At 39.3% G+C, this 22166-nt stretch overlaps 3 protein-coding genes across 8 annotated transcripts in view; 1 reads left to right on the top strand and 2 right to left on the bottom strand.

Annotated features, from left to right (window-relative positions):
• Window positions 1-1498: 1498 nt before the first annotated feature.
• Window positions 1499-4947, bottom strand: LOC146707159 (uncharacterized). Of its 2 annotated transcripts, XR_014920769.1 has the most exons (3): window positions 4637-4947; window positions 1806-3183; window positions 1499-1575 (listed from the first exon to the last, which is right to left on the bottom strand). XR_014920769.1 is itself a non-coding variant. In XM_085458492.1 (2 exons), the coding sequence occupies exons 1-2, from the start codon at window positions 4686-4688 to the stop codon at window positions 2078-2080; spliced, it is 1158 nt and encodes a 385-aa protein (XP_085314618.1). In that variant the 5' UTR covers window positions 4689-4947; the 3' UTR covers window positions 1499-2077. The 2 variants fall into 2 exon arrangements, 1 of the variants encoding a protein (XP_085314618.1); XM_085458492.1 differs by having other exon boundaries at window positions 1499-3183.
• Window positions 4948-5172: 225 nt separating this feature from the next.
• LOC146707157 (uncharacterized) overlaps window positions 5173-22166 on the top strand; it is an 18116-nt gene continuing 1122 nt past the window's right edge. The window contains exons 1-5 of one of the 5 annotated variants that reach the window (XM_085458489.1): window positions 5173-5549; window positions 6493-7540; window positions 7686-7929; window positions 8479-8606; window positions 8851-9000. In XM_085458489.1, coding sequence (XP_085314615.1) covers window positions 6912-7540; window positions 7686-7929; window positions 8479-8583 — 978 coding nt within the window. In that variant the 5' untranslated portion in view covers window positions 5173-5549; window positions 6493-6911 and the 3' untranslated portion in view covers window positions 8584-8606; window positions 8851-9000. Of the gene's footprint in view, window positions 5550-6134; window positions 7541-7685; window positions 8607-8814; window positions 9001-22166 lie in introns of those variants that run through there. The other 4 variants (XM_085458487.1, XM_085458486.1, XM_085458484.1 and 1 more) reach the window with 4 other exon arrangements.
• On the bottom strand, window positions 13435-14991 carry LOC146707158 (serine protease 1-like). The gene is made up of 5 exons (XM_085460735.1): window positions 14920-14991; window positions 14659-14825; window positions 14147-14208; window positions 13707-13849; window positions 13435-13627 (listed from the first exon to the last, which is right to left on the bottom strand). Exons 1-5 carry the CDS (start codon window positions 14989-14991, stop codon window positions 13469-13471), a joined length of 603 nt encoding a protein of 200 aa, XP_085316861.1. The 3' UTR covers window positions 13435-13468.

Here is a 22166-nt window from a genome sequence, read left to right as displayed (position 1 = left end):
TAGACACAGCATCCACACTCTGTACATGATAGTGTGTGTATGGTGCTGTTTGCAGGAACTTGATGAGGCTTTGCTTAAGTGGAAATCCACTGATGTTCAAGCCCCAGGGAAGTGGGCGGGGGGATAGGACCTCTGGGGCCCTCTTCCTGATGGAGCCCTACCTGACTCCTTTCACTGCTAAAGCAAGAATGGTGCCACAACTCATTGAAACAATACTTCATTTCATCAGAATCTTCAAATGATTCTGTTAAAAACAACCGTCCAGTGTACTTGCATGGCAAACATCGTGATTAGATATTCAAGAAGAGCCTCTTAAAGATGAAGGTCTGTGTCTCTTGACCTAAACACATAATCCAGTTAAATCTGATTTATGTTCATTAATGCCCCTCACACTGTAACTTAAAGTAATAAATCGGTCACTGATTAATTACAGAAGTACGTCTGTGAGCATAAAGATTTAAGCCTTGGACCATCAGGATAAAATGTGGTTGGGAAACTTAACAAGCTTTGATAAAACTTCATCAGTAGCTCAAGCAAGACCTCAAAACCTTCGATCACCACGGGTGGTTAGCAGACTGTGGTTGTACCATGCAGCCTAACAACATGCAGTAAATTGCAGGTTAAAGCAGTCTGCTTACACATTGTTAAACGAGGGAAGGGAACTAATGTGGCTGTCACATTACCCCTTTGTCCCATTTCATCCCAGGACTTGATTCAATTGCTGCTCACTTTCTACAATACTTAAAACTGATCAGTAGGACCTGAAACTGCAAACATTCAAACATTCAGGCCAACAATCAGTTGGTGAACATATTAATCTACTACAGTTAGCAAAAATGAATAAATAAACAGAAGAAAGTTAGAGTGATATCAGAGTCATGCAAGTTTTTGACCAGCAGGTTAAACTCATGCAAATTAGCTTCATCCAGGCTCATGAAAACACTGTCCTGCTTATAAACAGCAGATCATTTGTGTCAGTGTCAGGATGGTTTATATTTGAGCTTTTAGTTCACACAGAACAATTTTTATTAATTGTTTTTAGCGATTACGAAAGTCTGTGAATCCCCAAATTGTTCAGTTGTTCTCTTTGCTCCCCATGAGGTCACTTTCACCATGTGACAAAAACAACACCCCACTCTACACACTCGGGCCACCAGCAACTTTCTAAATCCTCAATAAAAAGCTGACAGGTTGCAATGATGTTCCAAATAACTTATTAAGAAAACAACTAAATACACAGAAAATGTTATGAAAATTGGTTTATTTTATATCTCATAGTTTTAAATGATGCAATAAAAATATGTACAAAACATCACAAACTGTAATATTTTACAAATGCTTACGTCCTGCTGATGCAATGGAGACATCTTCCAGTGACAGTCTTCATCAGTGTGAGTGTGAGGAGGATCCTAAACCCACCGACACAGAAGTGCATGTTCACAACTCCCTCTGTGCAGGCGGGGTCAGGACCCTCCTCACCCTGGGTGAGGAGGGTTGGTGCTGTGGCCAGTCAGGTATGAAGTGCTGAGAGTGGATCTTTGGTCCTCTGTGCAGCTCTGTCCACTCTCAGCTGCCCTGCAAAGTAATAACACAAGAAAGACGTCATTTTAACACAAAACAGCATTTTCATTGTTGGTAGCTGCAGTATGTTGTTAAAAAGCAATTTTAAACCCAACGTATACACATGAAAAATATAAATAAAGCTAAACCTACAGTGCTGCTGACATAGGATGATGATTTATACCAACTATTGGAAGAATTTTGTCTTCAATACAGTTTGTTGTCAATGTGAGGTGATAACTTACATAGTTGGAACACAGCACCACTCTCCCGTTTTTCACTTGGTCATCCATCCTTCTCATCGGGTTGGTTGGGGTAAGGCTGTCTTCTGGGTGGGGTGTTTGCTCCATCTTGGACGTAACTGGAAGTAATAACAACTAAAAAACTACCTTTAATTCACAATGTAATATTAATATTAATGTCACATATCAACAAAAAAAGCAATACATTTCACATGTGCGAGTCACATGTTCTTATATCTGTAAAAACAAAGTTTAAAAACACATTCTAACATAAACTAATCAGAGTCACTGTCATCCATGGAAAGGCTAAAAGGCCTCTCCCAGAAACGTCTGACTCCAAAACTACCTGAGGATGTTGAAGGGGCATCAAACTGGTCACTCACCTTGCACCTCTTTGCACTTACCTCTTCGGTGCAGATGTCTTCTCTGCTTCTCTTTTCTGAGGAAGGAGCAGCAGAGAGATCAGCTGAGGAAGAAGCAGCAGAGGGAGCAGCTGAGGGAGGAGCAGCTGAGGAAGAAGCAGCAGAGAGAGCAGCTGAGGAAGAAGCAGCAGAGGGAGCAGCTGAGGAAGAAGCAGCAGAGGGAGCAGCTGAAGAAGGAGCAGCAGAGGGAGCAGCTGAGGAAGGAGCAGCAGAGGGAGCAGCTGAAGAAGGAGCAGCAGAGGGAGCAGCTGAGGAAGGAGCAGCAGAGGGAGCAGCAGAGAGAGCAACTGAGGAAGGAGCAGCTGAGGAAGAAGCAGCAGAGGGAGCAGCTGAGGAAGGAGCAGCAGAGGGAGCAGCTGAGGGAGGAGCAGCTGAGGGAGCAGCAGAGGGAGCAGCAGAGGGAGCAGCTGAGGGAGCAGCTGAGGGAGGAGCAGCTGGCGGATCACCAACTGGGGCAACAACTCGAGGGAAGAGTGGGGCATTGGCCTGGCCGAAAGGCGGCATGGGGATGGGGGCAGCACCTGGAGCAATAGGACGTTGCCAATCGTGCCAAAACGGCTCTGGAGGGTGCTCCCGGATGAGAGGGGAATCATCTCTCTCATCCATGGTGTCATACCCAGAGTCATCGCTAAGCCAATCCCCCCACTCTTCTGAGTCGTTCCAGTCAGATGAATTGTCAGTCTGTTCACTAAACTCTTCATCGTCTACAGGTAGGTAGGGGGGGTACTCACCATACTCACCTTGCTGTTCACCGACATCAGCATCTGGTGCTTCATCAGAAGAGGGTGAGGGTGAGAGAGGGATAAAATACTCACCATACTCACCTTCGCTGATACGCTGGGTATCAGTGTCCTGAGCTTCACCAGAAGAGGTGGTGCTCTGGAGACTGTCATCCAGGATCCTGATGACTTCAGGAAGGCCTTCTTCTGCAGGGCGTTCAACCACATAGTCAAGACGCCCTGTGAGGAAACAATTTTTAAAATAACATTAGGAATGTAATAGACACCCAGTGTTAAAGCAACAGACCTACATCTGTTAGTTTGAGCAGAGGATGAGAGAAAAGCATTTTATGTCAGACTGAATGACACTTCTACTTGTTCAATCTTTAAGTGAAGTTTTTTAATAGAAGACCACCAAACCTCCACCAAGGCAGCTCACTCTGTGTACTTTTAAGGTGACACTATATTGACACTATATATGACACTGTATTTTGTGTACATTCAATTTGTTTTATTTGTTCCTTGTAAGCCTTTATGCAAACACTATGTTGGAATAGGTAATGGATAATAGGTATTGATTTGTAAATAGCCGGACATGAGTAACTTATTATATAAATATACTACAGTACATTTATAACTAACCATGCAGCTCATTCTCCTGTTTTATTTACAATTCACGATGTCACACATTTTGAAAAAAGCTCATAGGTTAAATATGTGGATGCAAACCATAATGTAACATTTAGACCACATGTACCAATTGCATGTCCTAAATATATATATATATATATATATATATATATATATATATATATATATATATATATATATATATATATATATATATATATATATTTTTTTTTTTTTTTTTTTTAAATAAAAACACAACCTTCTTGGCAAGAGTTGGCAAGAATTGCACACACAAAGCTCTGCAGGTATGTCTGAAAATGATGGTCAAGTGAAAAACAAACAAACAAACAAGCAAACAAACAAACAAACAAACAAACAGAAACTCTTAACTCAGAATCCACATTTTTAGAAATGTGCACAAGGACTGTATCTGCCATAAGGACAGATACATCTAATCTGTGGTAAACATGCTATCCCTGTGTAAATATCCCTGTGTACAATATCTCTCTCTGCTATCTAATAAGGTTAAAAGCATTACCGTAACAGAAGATAGGTCTTAATGCCATTATTACTACTGTTTTCATATTCTTTTGATATTATTTTATTTGTATTTTTTTATCTTTGTGTTTTGCAGCAGAGAAAAAATATAGTTTATGTCAATAAAGCCTTTGATCCGGAGAAGAAAAGGATGTCAGGAGGGGACCTGGATCTGTGTGTTTACGCCTGCGTGTTCTGAGGCCATGACATCTTGAAGATGCCGTTACCACAGAAACTGATTTTTGGGCATTTTACAAATTTTAGTCCATTAAGCTATTTTTAACCATTTCATTTTAAAGAAAAGTGTCAAATTTGAAGCCTTCAAATCAAAGTAACACCTTTTTTTCATATTCATACATCAGTCGTTAATAATTTCTACACCTCTCCCGGAAAATTTAAAACATACAAACAATTTACGGGAAACAATCTTGAATACACATATTTGATCACGTTAAAACTTGATATTCACACTGGAACTTGTTAAATTATTACAGTAATTTACATTTAAAGAAATTTTCAAACGTACCTGCAGCGAAGTCCAGGTGACAGTCGGGGAGTCCGGGTCCACGGCGAGCCATCTTCAAACTTGAAAAACAAAAACAAGTACAAACGATCCACAGATGAAGTACTTGTTATGCGTTCAAGTTATATCCGCTTTTAGTAAAATGGTTTGCAAAACTTAGCTTTCCACAGGCTGAGGTTGGAGCAGGTCGAAACAAGTCCACGAGCAAGTGTAAACGGACGTTTGGAACCTTGTGCAGCATTTATATACCCTCGGCGGCCATGGTTACGGTTGTCAACGTGTACAGGTGCACGTGATAGAACTATAGGAATGGAGCTCACCACAGTGTAATTACAGTTAATTTATGGTCATTTACTGTCAGGGTGGAAGTAATAAATTACAAATACTCACGTTACTGTAATTAAGTAGATTTTTTTGGGTACTTGTACTTTTATGAGTAATTTTTCAAGTGTGTAATTTTACTCATCCTTGAGTACAACTTACACCATGTAATCTACTGAGTACTACTGAGTACACCCACAATTTGAATTAATATTCAAACCTTTCGTCTGCATTTTTGCAGCCAATAAGGCCGTGCAATCCCGACCGGCCAATTTAAGACATAAGCAAAGATAAACTCTGCTGCAGCAGCAGGCACAGGTGTCTGGAGGTGCTACATGGTGGAGTACAAACTACTTTATAGACGGAAGATTTGGAGACAAAGAAGCCAAAATGGAGACAGAGGACAACACTGTCAACCATGAAAACGACGTAGAAAAGACGGAGGACGCGTGCCCGTGGCCATACCTGGAGGAATTTTTCATGTGCAGAGGGAGAAAAGGAGACAGCGTCCAGATGCAGTGCAAACTTTGTTTGACCTCTACAGTCATTTCAGCTTACAAGACTTCAGCGTCTAATCTTAAAAAAACACATTGAGGTAAGAGGTTTTACAACTATACGTGTACAATATTGCCTTCTTATTTTTCATGTGTGTTAAGGTTATTAGTTTGGCTAAGATATTGTCACCGCCATTGGTTAGCCTGATATTAAAATAAGACGGAGCTAGCTAATGTGCGTGTGTGTGCATAATTGAGCTAAATTCGTAGGAATGTTTTAGCTTATTATTTGGATAACCACCGTCATTACAATAAATTAAATTTGTAGTCATTTAAAACTCACAGGCCTACAATCAGCTGGCCTATATAAAAAACAAAAACAAAATTTGAACACAGTGCTGAGCTGCATCTCAAATTAATCTTCCAGCTCTCAGCTGACATGTATCAGAGCCTGATGGATCAGTTGATCAGGATCATTGGCCTGATATAGGTCTATCATAGTGACATGGCTCTTAATCAGTAGGTTTATATGTTTCCCAATATGATTTTTTTTTTTTAAAGAACATAATGTGGATTGTTTTTATTTGTTAGCTGTATGGGCAGCATTTTTGTGTATGTGATCCCTTTTCTTAAATTACATTTGCTATATACACATATTTTGCTCTCTTAGTATTTTTAGAACCCGACTAATATTGAAAACTTTAGGGTGATACTGATAAAAAGGAGTTAAAAATTTAGATACTGATACATTGGTCGATACTCTTTTTACAGATAGTATACAGATTACAGAACTTAGAATGTATACAGAAATTCATGTTTTTTGCAATGATCGTTCAAAATTGGTTTACATTTGTAAATAAATACAGCAATATATCTGCAAGATTTGACCAAATTCACCACTCTTTTATACTATGCTAAACAATCAAAGATTAGCTCATGTCTAGTTGAATGATGTTTTAAAAATGTGTTTTCCTGTAGTGTTAATCACAGTGATGTTATGAAGTAATGTATGAACCTGACGTATGATAATATTTATCTCTACAGAGGAAACATCCATCGAAGATTGAGCAGTACAATATCACTGTGGCATCAACATCTCGTCAGCGAAAGACCACAGCCACACCAAACAAGCTCTCAGCAAATACACAAGCCAAGTTACCAGACCTGATGTTGAGAGCTGCAAACAAACATGTTCCACAAGCAACTGTTGACATGCTTGTCATCAATTTCACATGTGAGGGTCTACAGCCATTTGCAGTGCTAGAACAGCCATCTTTCAAAGAATTGGTTACCACATTACAACCTCAAGCCAAAGTCATCTCCAGACCCACTGTCCGTGCCAGAATCTGTGAAGCTGCTGATCACATGAAGATGACTTTGGTTGCAGCATTGGATAAAGTCAAATTGGTTGCTACCACTACTGATTGTTGGTCAGCTCATCAGAAAAATTACCTTGGAGTCACATGCCATTGGAGGAAGAGTCCCTGGAAAGAAGATCTGCAGCACCAGCATGCAAAAGATTGAGAGGGTCTCACACATTTGACATGCTTGCTGGTGCGCTTGATGATATCCATTGCCAATACAAGATTAGAGGCAAAGTTGTAAGAACCACAACTGATAGTGGATCCAACTTTGTCAAGGCCTTCCACATGTTTGGGGCACAAAATGATGCAGATGAAGCTGAAGATGAAGCAGACCCAGAAACTATTGACCTGACTGACCATATTGACTACCATGAGGCAAGTGCAATTCTTGATGAAGACTCTGGTTTGGAGTATCAACTCCCGCCTCATCAGCGATGTGCATGTCACCTGCTAAACCTTGTGGCAACATCTGATGCTGCCCTAGCAGAGAGCATGAATGAAACCTACAAGAGGCTCTCCCGTGCAAGCTTTGCAAAATGCCAGGCCATTTGGAACAAAACTCATTTGGCTAATGAAGTGGTAGAGGACAAGTGTGAACTACAGATCATTCGTCCCAATGCAACACAATGGAATTCAACCTACCTTGCCATTGAAAGGATAATACGCATCATTGATGAGAAGGGGGAAAATGCCATCAGGAGCATTTGTGAGGAGTTCAAGGTGAAAATGTGAGTAAAATTGGACACCTACCAATATGGTTGCAAATTTTGTGAATTTTCCTTAATGGATGGTTAAAAACGTGAGCAGACTCTTAATATTAAATCAGAAGATCCCTATTATAGTCATGGTGGGTTTTGTTGTTGTGTCTTACAGGTTGAGTCCTGCAGAAGTTGCATTCCTTAGGGAGTACTGTACCACCATGAAGCCACTGGTGAAAGCTTCAAACATTCTTCAGTCTGAGTCCACTTCCTTTATGGGATGGCTCCTGCCAGTAATCCAACAACTACTGTCCAAACTTAGCAGGCTGGAGACATCAAGCAAGACATGTGTGCCACTCATCAGGGTGATCCGAAGGGCCAGCTCTGTTCTAGGATGCCCTCTGGACCCAGTGGAGGTGGTGAGTGACAGGAGAATGGCGGCTAAGCTGTCATCCCTGTTGGACAACGTCTCCCACCCCATGCAGCAGACTGTGACAGCATTGAGCAGCTCCTTCAGTGGGAGACTGCGGCACCCACGGTGTGGGACGGAGAGATTTCGCAGGTCTTTCCTCCCCACTGCTGTCAGACTCCACAACAAAGACTTTAACTGAACAAACACACACATCCACACATGTGCAATAACACTAAGTGCAATAATCTTTTCTGGCATCGTTGTATTTTACTCAGTTGTATATAGCATTCGTATTCTATTTTTATCTTATTGTATATTTTTATTCTATTTTATTCTACTGTATATAGTATATTATTTTATTCTATTCTGTACAGCTGTGTACTGTATTTATTCTTATTGTATTCTAATTTTTGCGTCATAACTTTTGCACTGTCCACTTCCTGCTGTGACAAAACAAATTTCCCACATGTGGGACTAATAAAGGTTATCTTATCTTATCTTATCTTATCTTATCTTATCTTATCTTATCTTATCTTATCTTATCTTATCTTATCAGAGCCCTGCAAAATGGCCTTCAAAAGCGTTTTGGAGCGATGATGGAGGATCCAGAGTTGGCTGCAGCTGCAGTCCTCTTACCCAAGTTCAAGACTTCCTGGACTGACAGAGCAGATGTAACAGAGGCTGGTAAGGATTCATGTGATCCCATTTTTGTGTATTTTTACATTTGAACACATGCTTAAGTGAGTATTTCACCTAATACATTGTAAGTTATTGATGGTCTGTCCTGAATACTAAACAATCCTTTTTGAGAATTTGCCGTTTTTAAATTTGTGTTCAGGAATAATCACTGAAATTTAAATAACAAAATTGTGTTATCTACTTACAATTACAGCCTTGACATACATCAAACAACATCTTGAAACGACAGAGCATGAGAGTGAGGATCAGCAAAGAGAGTCATCTGATGAAGATGAATTCTTCTCCAGACCAATCTCCAGAAGGCTGCAAAGTGCAGTTGAGCTTGATGGTTACCTTGCTTGTGCCACAGACACCATGGAGCTGCTGCACTCCTTCTCAGGTATCAAAAACCTCTCTCTTAAACTGAACACAGCTCTGCCTGCTTCTGCTGTGTGTGAACGACTTTTTAGCTGTGCTGGTCTACTCTTCACAGCCAAACCAAGTTGGATTGCCTCTGTTAATTTAGAAAACCAGCTCTTGCTGAAACTGAACAAAAGGTTCAAGTGTGACAGAAATGCTAAGAGTTTAAGACACTCACCTGCCTGTTGTTCAGTGTATGGGGAAAAGTTTAAACGGTTCTACGCATGTTCAGAAACATATTTGTCATTGTTTTAACAAACAAAATTCCTTCTTTTATATCTACATTTATTTACAAAACAAGTTACCTTTCTATACCTTGTTCATCTGAGAAATGTGCTTTGAACATAAATATTTATACTGGTGAATCGAGTTGAATGCCTGCTATTGACGACAGAATAAAACATCAGTCTGTTAAAAAGTAATTAATACTCTGAGTAGTTTTTGAGAAGAGTACTTTGTACTTTTACTCAAGTATTTTTTAACACCAGTACCTTTTACTTGTAATTGAGTACAATTTTGAGTACAGCAGGTGGATGAGGGAAAGGGGAGGAAGGAGGAGGAGAGACCCGCGGACCGGCCGCGCTTCGTATTGAAAAGGAACCCGATTTGTCCCGGACTTCAGCTTGAATGAAAAAAAAAATACACAAAGCTGGAGTTCTTCTGTGTCTTTACGTGGCCAGCTGCCTCTTCTTCTCCCATTCTCTCTCCCTCTCTCTCCTGTTGCTACTTAAATCATGAAACTGATCAATGATCAGCTGATCGCTTTTCTCTTGGAGATACTATATAGCTCATGCTTACGGAGCCCCTCTGATGACATCCTCCAAAAAATAAATAGATTGTGGCGACAAAATACTACTTCCTGCCCTCGAAATAGTATAAGTGCCCACGAAATACTTATTTGTGGCCACAAAATACTATTTCGAGGGCACGAAATAACGTGCGCACGAAATGCTAATTTGTGGGCACGAATTGGGTATAACGTGGCAACGAATTACGCATTTGTGGCAACAAATAGATGACGTGCGCACATCATATTGATACATTGGACAGCTGTGTAGAGACATAAGCATAAGAGTAGGCTAAACCTGTACAACATGGCCAGAGACAGTATGATTGAGTTTTATTTTTGTCATGGTCTGCGTGGCAGACCTTGGGTGTGTGGGGAAGGAGGACCCAAAATGCGTTTATTTACAGTGGAGTAAACAATACACAATAATAGGTCTAGGTCCCTCAGACCCAGATCCCTGACAATTTTAGGCTGGGAATGAGCTACACATGCATTTTGAAAAGCCTGGCACTGAAAGGAACCATTATTATGGAGAGACAGTTAAACAGGATATTAAGAGCCCAGTTGCATTGCAGACGTAAGTACGACCCGGACGTTGGGATAGATTCTATTGTCAACCAACTGCAAGGGCCTGGGAAGGATCACGGTTATTGGTCAAGTGTTTCGTGCTCACAAATAAGCATTTCGTGCGCACGTTATACCCATTTCGTGGCCACGAAGTAGTATTTTGTGGCCACAATTTATTTATTTTTTGGACCATGTCATCAGAGGGGCTCCGTACATGCTAATATCACATCTTCACATTTTTTTTTAGAGGTAACAATAACTTTGCATTCTCGCTATTCACCATGCTCTAAAACAGGTATATGTTAGCAATGACAACATTTAACAAATGTTTTTAAAATTCTAGCCGTGCTAATTAGCCTTAGGATTGGTTGAGGTCTGTGAAAGCCTTTGGAACAAAATCAGTCTTGTAAAGCTCACTATTTTCCAGCTGAGCCTATAGCACACTTGTTAAAGTCAGTCCGGATTGTACAGCTTCTAATCAGAAACAATTAAAGTTTGTTTCTTTTTTTCTGCTCATCAATCTTTTTCTGTAACCAGGATACCTGGAAAGTCTTAAATAACTCATGTTAAAATGTTGCAGTGCTGTAGAGTGGGGTCATGTTAACAATCCATTCAAACTTGTGGTCTTCAAGGTCAACTTTATGATTTATTGGTTGAAAATTGACAAAAAGCTTTAGAACTTAGAAACTATCATTCCTACAACTGTGCTGTGTATATGTCACAACATATAGCAGGAACCTATAAAGGTAACTGACCTTTGACCTCTCCTTCAAGAAGGTACATGTAATGTCTACAGTGATTAGACATACTTAATAAAACTGTGTGGGGCACAGAGTATTGTTGTGCATCAGTGTGGAACATGTCAGTAACACTGAGGGTTACACACACTTTGCCAGGTACACCTGTTCACCTGCTCGTTAAACACAAATGTCTAGTGAACCAATCAGACGTCAGCAAATTAAAGTATTTAAGCATACAGACATGTTCATGATGACCTGCTGAAGGTCAAAGCAAGTATCAGAATGGGGGAAAGAGATTGCGTGGTTGTTGGTGCCAGATGGGCTGGTCTGAGTATTTCAGAAACTGCTCATCCAATGAGCTCACAAAATTACCTCCACAGTTTACAGACTGTAGTGGCAATCCAACCAGCAAAAGGCCACCTGAGGGAATTTGAGGTATTTCCAACTCATCCTGGTGATGAGGTCAAACACAACCAGTACTTTTAACACTTTATCAATTATTTACCAAATTAAAAAACAACTTGTGGTAACTTATTTTTTAATTTTGCTGCAGACAAGTTGAATGAATGCTTACTGGATCTAGAACACCATTTAGATCATAACAGCTCCTGATCAGGATGAATTTCATTTTCAAATCAAATTTCATGTCGCAGTTTCACAATTTTGTAACATATTATTTCAAAGCTTGCTTATGGGCTTGTTTTGGAGCAGACCAACAGTCAGGCTCGTCTTCACCCTTACTGTCAGACTCTGAATTGATGGTTCTGCTATATCTCACCTGGCTGAGCTCTTGTAATTATTTTGTGATAAAACTTTTTCTATTTTGAGATCAAGATTCAAGTGGAAATCTTTGTGTGTCTGTCTCTCTCCCTTGGTTTCTGTAGAGGTACAGTGTGGGGGCGCCTGGATAAATGTTAAACAGAAGCTAGATGTAGTGTTCCTCCACTGTCCATTAAGGATATGAGGAAAAGAAATGGTCAAGAACAAAGTGTATGGTGTATTTATAAAAGAAAATGGCTTTTAAATTGTATACGGGCTTTTCAGGCACTGGCACCTAGGCTGTGGAACTCTCTGCCGTTGTCTTTACGCTGTCTAGACTCTACTGACTCCTTTAAAAAGCAGCTGAAGACATTTTTATACAAACGGGCTTTTAACTAATTTAATTAATTTTAACTTGTATGTCTGATCTTACTGTAAAGCACTTTGTGATTTTTATCTGTGAAATGTGCTATATAAATAAATTTTACTTACTTACTTACTTATACCAAAACCACCACCAGAAAGTCAACTACAACTTGTTACATAATCATCATGACTGTTGTATCAGTTTAACAGTTTATGGGTTGACTTCTTTCAGTTCATTCACTGTTTACATCATGAAGGGAAAACAAGGCAACAGGCTGAGAAATGAAGCTGTTGTGTGCCTTTGTGGCCACACGGGGGCAGTGCTGCATAAATAGTAGAATCTCTTCCTGGACACTTTTTCTAGACCTTTTTAAATGACTAATAAAGACAACAAAATGAATTACATCAGGATCTGATATGGTTTTGTTTTTTTGTTGAGCTTTATATATTTCAGAATGCCTAGAGTTTGTTTGTTTCCCATGTTTTGTGATACAGAACATCTCCTCTCAGACGGCTGTTGTCTCATAATGGGTCATTACCTGGTCTGATGGGGTGTTTGTTCCATTTATAAATCAAGCGATTGATTTGTAAAATGAGAGATGGCCTCTGACCTGCTGACTGGTGTCTGATCTTCTCTGCTCCCCTCAAATTTGACAACTACTCAGCTAATGTGATGGTGGACAGGAAGTCACTAAACCTGGGACTCTGGAAACACATTTCTAGGGATAAAAAGTTAATGTAGATCGTTTCAGGAGATAAATACGAAATAATCGATTTGCAAGTCAAATAACTGATTGATCAACTACAGAAACAAAATTGTACTTCATGTGTTTCACGAGCACAAATCTTCATCTGTAAAATAACAACTAAAGATGTCAGATATTTGTAGTGGAGTTAAATGTACCAATTTCCACTTAGAAGCAGCGGAGAAGAAGCCACAAATGTGATGGAAAGACCAAATAAAATAAAATAAAGTACAAATTCCTTACATTTGTACTTTACTGTAGTAATTGTACTTAATATCATCTGGCAAAAAGGACCCAACAACCTTCATGCAAACTTCACAGTTTCTGAACAACTGAATGATCTACTTGATGCCTGAAACTACATTGAAAACACACATGACGTATTTATATTTTAACAATCGAAAGTTCACATGTAGAAACAATTCACACCGAAGCAGCTTCTTGCAGAGCGGACTGTTTATTTTGAATGTTATTTTAATTTTATTATTTTCCATTACTCCGTGTAATGACTTGATTTATCCAACCAATGTAAGAGCAGACCTTCAGAGAAATAGTTGGTCCGGTACAGGCAGGTTCACAACCACCAACATGCACACCATGAATCTTGTTGTTTTTGGCCATCACTCCACCACCAGAATCACCCTGAGAGAGAAAACATAAATATTTTGTACCAAAAATCTGATAATGATACAGATAAAATGTTGGCAGCATGGTAACTCACCTTACATATGTCCACTCGAGGTTCTTTGTAACACATCGTGTTTCCATTTGGCCATAAGAATGTTGAATTACATGGATGGAGGTTAAGCTCACACTCAACAACATGCATCTTTGCACACTGGAGATGAGGCGGTTCATCAGGGACTAGAGAAAAAAGGAAAATAACAAATGCTACTGCATGTTTCATGCAAGGAAATCAGATATTGAAAGAAACATGCTTTGCCTCATTTCTGGAACAAAATGTGTTCTTTAAAAGAAGCTGAGCAGCATTTAAAAAGGAGGGAAATTGACAGTATATCCACAAAAAAATGAAATAAATACTTTATGTCATCACAGTTTTCAAATAAAATGAAAAGGTAACTATAACAGGCACACAAGACAAAATCAAAGTATAATATAAACTAAAAAATTGTGAAATAATCAAAACAATACTGGTCTTACGTTTGTTGTAGTTTACATCAACCGTATAGCCACCATGGCCTGCAATCTGAATGACATCCATCCTACAAATTAAAAAATAAATAAAATTCCATCTCCATGTCTGCAGGCTGAATATTTCCAGTTCACTCTAAGTCAGCTAATCTTTTCAGATTCAAACATTTTATTAAAACATTACATTTCCTTCCATTTCCTCATGCTCGTGTTTTATTGTCAGTTATTATAGATCATGGATGTAGCTCCTAAGCAGGTACCTAAAATCAAAACCAGAACCCTCTGCTCAATATTCAAGTCTCAGTTACATTATTGTTAATAAAGAAGCTCTGCAGTCACTAATGGGGGTTTGTAACTTCAAAAGCATGATGTCATTTTGTTCATAGACTACAGATGTTGCTACATTTTTTTTGCTCTTCCTGGAAGTTTAAAAAACCAACCAACTAAACAAGAAAAATACATATTATGTCAACATATTCCAGAATTCAAACTTTACACTTAAAAGGTTACTCAAAACTCACTTTTTGCGACATTTAGGGAAGACAACAGGCTTAATCTTATTCTCTGGTGGGTCGATTTTCAGAAGCATGATGTCATGTTTTCCTGTTTGGTCCTCAAAGATTTTGTGATCAATAATTGTCACCATTCTTCCTGGACCTGGATGAATTCCTATTATGCAGACATAGTCCTAAACAATGGAAATGGTAAAAGAACAAAATACCAGTAATGATTTTTGTCTCTGGACTGGTTTTTTTAAAATATGTGAAACAGTCATTTCTCACCATCCAGGTTGATCTTTCCAGCAGTGAGCTGCAGTTAGAACCCACTGGCTGTGGATCAGAGAGCCGCCACATAGATGATGGTAATGTGTTCCATGGGTCAGAGTTATGTGCACGTGATACAGACGATCATTTTTCTCACAGCTATGGTCGTGAAAGATTCTCTTGTGCAAATCCACCTCTGTGCACACCGTGAAACCTGAGAGAAGAGTAATATACTTACAGATGGTTGGCTTACCACCTGAACAACATATTGTGCAGCAACTATACTCGCAGTCCCAATTGTTCTGTTTCACAAACTCTTTGCCTTTTTCAGTGATATAGATGCAAAGCTCAGTGACAGTTATTTATTTGCTTCAGTAGCTCATTAGGGTCTGTCTCAAACTTTTTATAAAAGCAGTATAAAAAAAGCATGAAACATCAGTTGTTCAGTTAATGTGATATTGGCTCACTTGATATAACAATTTCTTTTCTTTTATTTGTCTTGTACATATCGTTATTGCACTTCCATAAGTGACAACATTGAACACCGATGTTTGACAGAAACGAATCCACAATGTCTCATTCACTCAGTACAAAACCTTGAGGCTGTTTTCCTGCCTTAGTGAACAAAGATATGAAATGCTATTTGATTATGAGTAAGCTCAAAATGAAGTTCATTGTTCTGTGACATACAGCTGTCTTACAGCCTTAAAACTTTTTGTGTGGGCCTCTTTCAGTGGTCACTTATTGCACTCTTAGTTGTTAATACTCAATATTCAGTTTTTCCCCATGCAGGTTAATCAGTCATGTTTGCATGGTTGTAAAATAAAAATATTCATTGTTAATTATTGATAATCAATAAGTACATAACCTAAGAAGTTGTTTCACATCCTCCTGAATCATATCTTGATATTGTTACCTTTTTAATAATAGCACAACTTTAATCAATTGAATTCTTTCACCTCAGGTGTCTATTTCCAAATCCACTCTAAGCTTCTTCAGAGCGGTTGGTGTGTGTGTGTCCAGGTGGCAAAGACCTTAAGGTCAGATTTGTGATATTTGGCTGTATAAATTAAAATATGCATACTATGTGATGTGATTGCAGAGAGATTCAGATGGTGCAAAAGGAGATTTAATGGTTCATTACCTGGACACAATTTAAACTACCATTTATCACAACTACCACCACCATCACCCAGGACCTGAAGTGGGAGCCCACCATCACCTCCGTCATTAAGAAAGCCCAGCAGAGGATGTACTTCCTGAGGCAGCTGAAGAAATTCAACCTGCCAACACGGACGATGACGCAATTCTACACTGCAATCATCGAGTCCATCCTCACCTCCTCCATCACTGTGTGGTACGCTGGAGCCACTATCAGGGACAAACAGAGACTGCAGCGTGTTGTGCGCTCTGCTGAGAAGGTGATTGGCTGCAGACTCCCATCTCTGCAGGACCTGTACACCTCCAGGACACTGGGGCGTGCAGCTCGGATCACAGCTGACCCTTCTCACCCTGGACACAGTCTGTTTGACCTGCTCCCCTCAGGCAGGAGGCTCCGGTCCATTCGCACCAAAACCTCTCGCCATAAGAACAGTTTCTTCCCCTCTGCTGTCGGACACATGAACAATAACCGTATGACTGTTCCCACCACTAACACATGACCCTACGCTGTGTTCACTGCATCATTCCATGTTTGGCACTGATCACCACCTGCACTCATGTATATATCATGTATATATCTATCTACTTAGCACTTTTAATTCTTACTCTTATTTTTATTTTCATGTCTATTTAAACGTAATTTATAACAGTATGTTTGCACTGAAGCACCGCAGCAATTTCCTAATGTTGTAAACCTGCTCAACATTTGGCAATAAAACCCTTTCTGATTTCTGAACTAGCTTGTAGCAGTATTTCTCTCTTTCTCTTTCTTTCCCACACATGCATGAGCGTGCAGTGGCGTGTGAGCACCTACAGAGTTAGTTTTTCGAATATATTTCAAATATGGACCCAAATGCAGAACTCAGGAGACAAAGGATGAACTCAAAGATCAGCTTCAATGCAGTAGCAAAAAATACAAAAACACAGTGGCAGGGCAGCAGCAGGGAAACTGGATACTAGCAAAACCAGGGAAACACTGAGGAAGGAAACAATACAGAGAGGGAGGACACAGCAACCAATTAAGACAAACTGAGGGAGTAAATACACAAGGAGCTCAGGACAAACAGGAGACACCTGGGAGGGCAGCTGAACCTAAATAAGAAAACGAGACAAGCGACGTAAAACTAAATAAAAACCACAAGAGACAACAGACTAACACAATAAGTAACTTGGTGTGCAAGAACAGAAACACAGACGTGACACAGAACGCAGGACAATGGAGGAAAATAAACTCACTGAACTATTTTTACAAATTACAAAAGGAGATAGTCTGAGAAATAAGCTCGAGGCTACAAAATTCAAAGTAACCAGAACAAACTAAGCATAAAGATGAAAGGTGAAAATTTAAATCACAAATAAACTAAGAAACAAATTGAAACTATTTAATAATAACAGCAGTATCTTGGGCTACGTCCACACGTACCCGGGTACTTTTGAAAACGCAGATTTTTCTATGCGTTTGCACCTTTCGTCCACACGTAAACGGCGTTTTCGGTCACTGAAAACGGAGATTTTTAAAAACTCCAGCCAGGGTGGATATTTTTGAAAACTCAGTTTTTGCGTTTACGTGTGGACGAGAAAAACGGAGAAAACGCAGCGTCAAAGGTGTGCGCATTTTTTGACGTCACACTGTGCGCCAGGTTATTGTTTCGGTGAAATGAATTTCTACAATGGCGGACTTACACAAAATACCATTACTGTTCATTTTACTCTCTGCAGTGTTTAAATGCTTACACAGTTACTGTCCCTCCACACATAGGACTCAGTTCTGCTTCTATGCGCCATCTTTGTTTACTCTTTCCCACCCAGGCTGACTTCTGATTGGCCAACATTTCTACATGGATAGGAATATAGCGCCATCTGCTGCTTTGGCATGTTCCTAGCAGCGTTTTCCTTCGTCTTTGGCTTTTACGTGTGGACGGGATTTTTAAAAAAAACGAAAACGGAAAATCTCCGTTTTCAAAAACACCCGTGTACGTGTGGACGTAGCCTTGTTTTGTGTTTCTGGCTTCTAGGGATTCTAGAAGTGGAAAAATGTACTTGATGGAAGGGAAGAGCAGTCATGCTGTCAAAATGTAAAGTAAAACATGAGTTGAATCTATTAATTTACACACTTTTCTTATTTGCCTTTCCATCATACTGTATCATAATGTGCTATTTCTTCTCTGCTGTGCTGAATTTCACAATAGAAGACGACCATTTGGCAGCCACTGTGCAGAGCTGTGGCCCAACTCCAAATGTGACCAGAGCTCTTATCCATCCATTTAGTGGGTTTATCAGCAGTGATCAGTCCCATAGATATGGGCTAGTCGGGCTTTCTACACCTGCTAGTCAGTTCAGAAGGTTGTTATCATCCATTCAGATGGAGGATCACTAACAGGAGGATGGGAAGACTCCAGAATCCATTCTCACTGATCTCCGGTGGATACGGCAGTGTTTACAAGTGAGATGATTTAAAGCATTTATAGAGTGACTATAAAAAGTCAGCGAGTCTGTGTCTGTGCTGAACCATTTAGAATCAGGTTTTGAGTCAGGCTGCATTGAGTGTGGGACTTAAAAGCATTAGGCTTGAAGATGGTATGAAAATCTCTACTTACCTTCTACGCTATATTTTTGTTACTGATTTATTAATACATTTTACATTGTTTCTTTTGTTTATCAGTAGAGAGAACACAGATTTCAGAGGCGCAAAGAGAAGCACTGTTGCTTCATACTTAATACTTTAAAGCTGCATTAGGGGAAGACAAGAAGCAGAAGTACTTCCAGGCACAGCCACAGTGAGGGAGCAGACACCTTACACTGAGTTCGGTGCTGGACCAAGGCCAGGAAGATCGTGAAGGACCTCAGCCATCCCAACAACAGACTGTTCTCTCTGTTGAGGTCAGGAAAGCGATTCCGCTCCCTGAAGACCAACACAGAGAGACTGAGGAGGAGCTTCTTCCCGCAGGCGATACGGTCTCTCAATCACACCACCACACAGTACTGACCCACACATACAGTTCTTACACACACACTGGACTTTCTGGACTTTGGTTTTGCACAACACTGGTCACTATATTCTTCATTTCCGGTTAATACTTGTACAGCTGCTGTTATTGTGTATATATTTATTTATATTTAGATTTCTTCATACATTCTTATATAGTTCTATATTGTGTATTTTGTTGTACAGTTATTTTATTTTCAACTTTAATTTATATATTTATCTTTATCTTATTCTTCCCAGTTAAATTTACCCTTCATTCTAATTTGTGTTGTACAGTTATTTCATTTTTAACCTTAATTTATATTCTATTCCTTCCTAGTTAAATTTACCCTTTTTAATTTTTCATATTTATTTCCTATCTTATTCATAGCCTTTTCCTTTTTTTGTTTTCTTTAGGTCACGAGCAGTTGTCCAAGCATTTCACTACATATCGTACTGTGTATGACTGTGTACGTGACAAATAAAATTTGAATTTGTATTTGTATTTGAATTTGAGTTCAGAGAAGTCAGAATTTCAAGAAGCATCTGAAACAGCTCAGGTTTGGAAAGAAGCCTTTTATGTTGGGTGTTATAAAAAATATACACATATTTATAATAACAACTATAATATTATTATATATAGTAGTTATTCTCTTATTATTATAAATAAATATCAAACATTTCAGTTGATTTTCTATCACATATATTGTGTTAGCCCTGTGATAAACTGGCAGCCTGTCCTGCTTTTGCCCTGTGGCAGCTTCAACCTCCCACTGTCACGATCCTGGGTCTTTTGACCCAGCGTTTTAAGTTTTAGTTTATTTTTGATGTTTATGGTTTATTTTTAAGTTCATCAGGTTATCTAAGCTCATTTGTTTATTTAGATTCCTCTTGTGTCTTCTACCCCTGTGTTTTAGTCTCCCTTTGCCCTCTTATGTTATCAAGTTTATATTGTCTTGTCTGCGTCTCATGTTTCCTGTTTTATTTTGAAGGTCTGTGTCCTATTTCAGTGTAGTCAGCTTTGCTTCCTTTGTCTCCTTATGTCAGAGTAGTGTCAGCTGTTTCCCCATGTGTTTCCACTTCCCCCTAATCACCCTTGTGTGTATTTATTCTGTGTGTTTCTGTTCATTCTTTGTCAGGTTGTCTGTTGTTCCATGTCTCCAGGAGTGTCCATGTTTATGTTTTTGCAACGTTCAAGGTTTTGTTCTTTGCATTTAGTTTTCCCAGTTTACTTCTAGTTAGGTTCTTTCTTGTGTGCATCTGCCTTTTGTTTTTGTACTCGTTTATCAGCCACATTAAACGGCTCGCTTTTAACCTGACCGTGTTTTACCCAGCAGACATTTATTTCAGTGACTCTTTTGAATTTAACGGACTTTGGATTATTTCCTGTGCAGGAGGAGGAGAAGGAGGCTATTCGGGCTCAGATGACCCGGATAGCCACGGCTAACCCAAGGTTTCTGGATTTTCTTGCCTGATGATTTAAAGAACTTTGTTACTGCCTCAACCTCAGTAGTAATATAACTAGTTTAGGAGCATTTCACTTTTCTTTTGTGCTCTGAAAGACACAGAGGCTAATAGTTTTTAAAACAGAGTACCACAAACAACATGTATCCCTTTAGAAATAAACTTTTCTTGTGATACTTCTAAAAACCACATTCTTAACTAGCCACAATAGCACTGTATCGACCCCCCAATGTTCCTTTAATACACAGGTGTCAAACTCTGGCCCGCAGCCTAATTACATTTGGCCCGCGAAGCCATACCAAATTACTATTAGAGCTGGCCTACTGGTATTATACAGCTAATATATATATTGTTTAGTATTAAGCTTTGCTTGTTCCATATTCAGGTTTCCAGCAAAACTTATTTGAGTCCATAAGAAAATATTCATTCTTATATCTGGAGGAAGATTTTTTTTTCAATAAATATTAATGTTAGCCCACGACTTTGTTCCAGTTTTGAATTTTGGCCCACTGTGTATTTGAGTTTGACACCCCTGCTTTAATACAACCTATAATTGTCTAGTAGCCACACAAACGCACTGCAACAGTAAGACTTGATGATTAGACAGAGGGGGTTACAGGTAGGGCCCCAACAGTCAGCAAAACAAGTCATAAAACAATAAAAGCTGCACACTTATCAAGAGCATCCCAGCACACACATCCCAACTGTAGTTCCATAGTTTCCACCTTTTTTCTTTACAAACTGCTCTTTTCATCTCTCCATGTCAGAGGTCAACTGAAACCAAGTCCACCTATATAAAAACACCCCATCAGACACACAGTATTTTCCTCAGCACTTCACAACTTTCGCAAGGTATATCGTTTTAACTTTTTTTTTCGGACCCCGGACACAGCGCTGTGAGGTAGTTAGCACACAATTTGGCCATGTAGAAAGCATCGTTTGTTTGGAACGCGTCATCACTGTTCATAAGAGTTTAATTTAATCAAACCTGATTTTAGGATCTACGTGGCTCCTCATCACTCGCCGATTCATCATTTTATTTAAATATCTGAATTTTCAGAATGGTGATCCAAGCGGGACACAGAGGCTGCTAGTTTTAACGCACCAGAATGCCGCAAATATAAATAAAAGTCTGACTATCCCGAGAGCCTAGCCGCAGCGACACCTTTCTTTCAAATGGATGCCTGCAGGTGCGTTGGAGCCGACTTTGCTACCCGCACAGAGCGTTTCTGACAGTCGGGCGCTGCTTATGCAATAAAGAAAAACAACAATACAGCATGTTTCTCTGCTCCAAGACATCCGCGGTCCTTTCACACGGTAAGCATGTCTGTTATACCCAGCGCATAAATGTCTGTATGTCAGCGCTGATTAAACCCTGTTTAAAAAAAAAGAAAGAAAAAAAGAAATGTTTACGTGGAGGCTGTTGGCTCATTGGTGTCAGATGAACTTTTTTTCAATCACTGCACTGAGGGCATTAAAATAAATACAGTAACCATCAAAAATAAGTTTTGTTGATAAAATACATTTCTTGAAACCGTCCATTGTTTTGTCCGAACTCTAAACACTGAATCCAATTTTCAAACTAAAAGCAGTGCTTTCAAAATTTACACTAAAGCAAAAAACCTACAAGAACAAAAAATAAACAAAATAAAATTATAGTACATAGTGACATGTG

Source organism: Copadichromis virginalis, linkage group LG6, assembly GCF_057382275.1.
Source record: "Copadichromis virginalis isolate Kocher_CV1m ecotype Utaka linkage group LG6, C_Virginalis_male_GT1.1, whole genome shotgun sequence".
Classification (NCBI taxonomy): Eukaryota; Metazoa; Chordata; class Actinopteri; order Cichliformes; family Cichlidae; genus Copadichromis; species Copadichromis virginalis.
The sequence above is the reverse complement of the archived record's forward strand: the minus strand, read 5'-3'. Positions and strand labels throughout refer to the sequence as shown.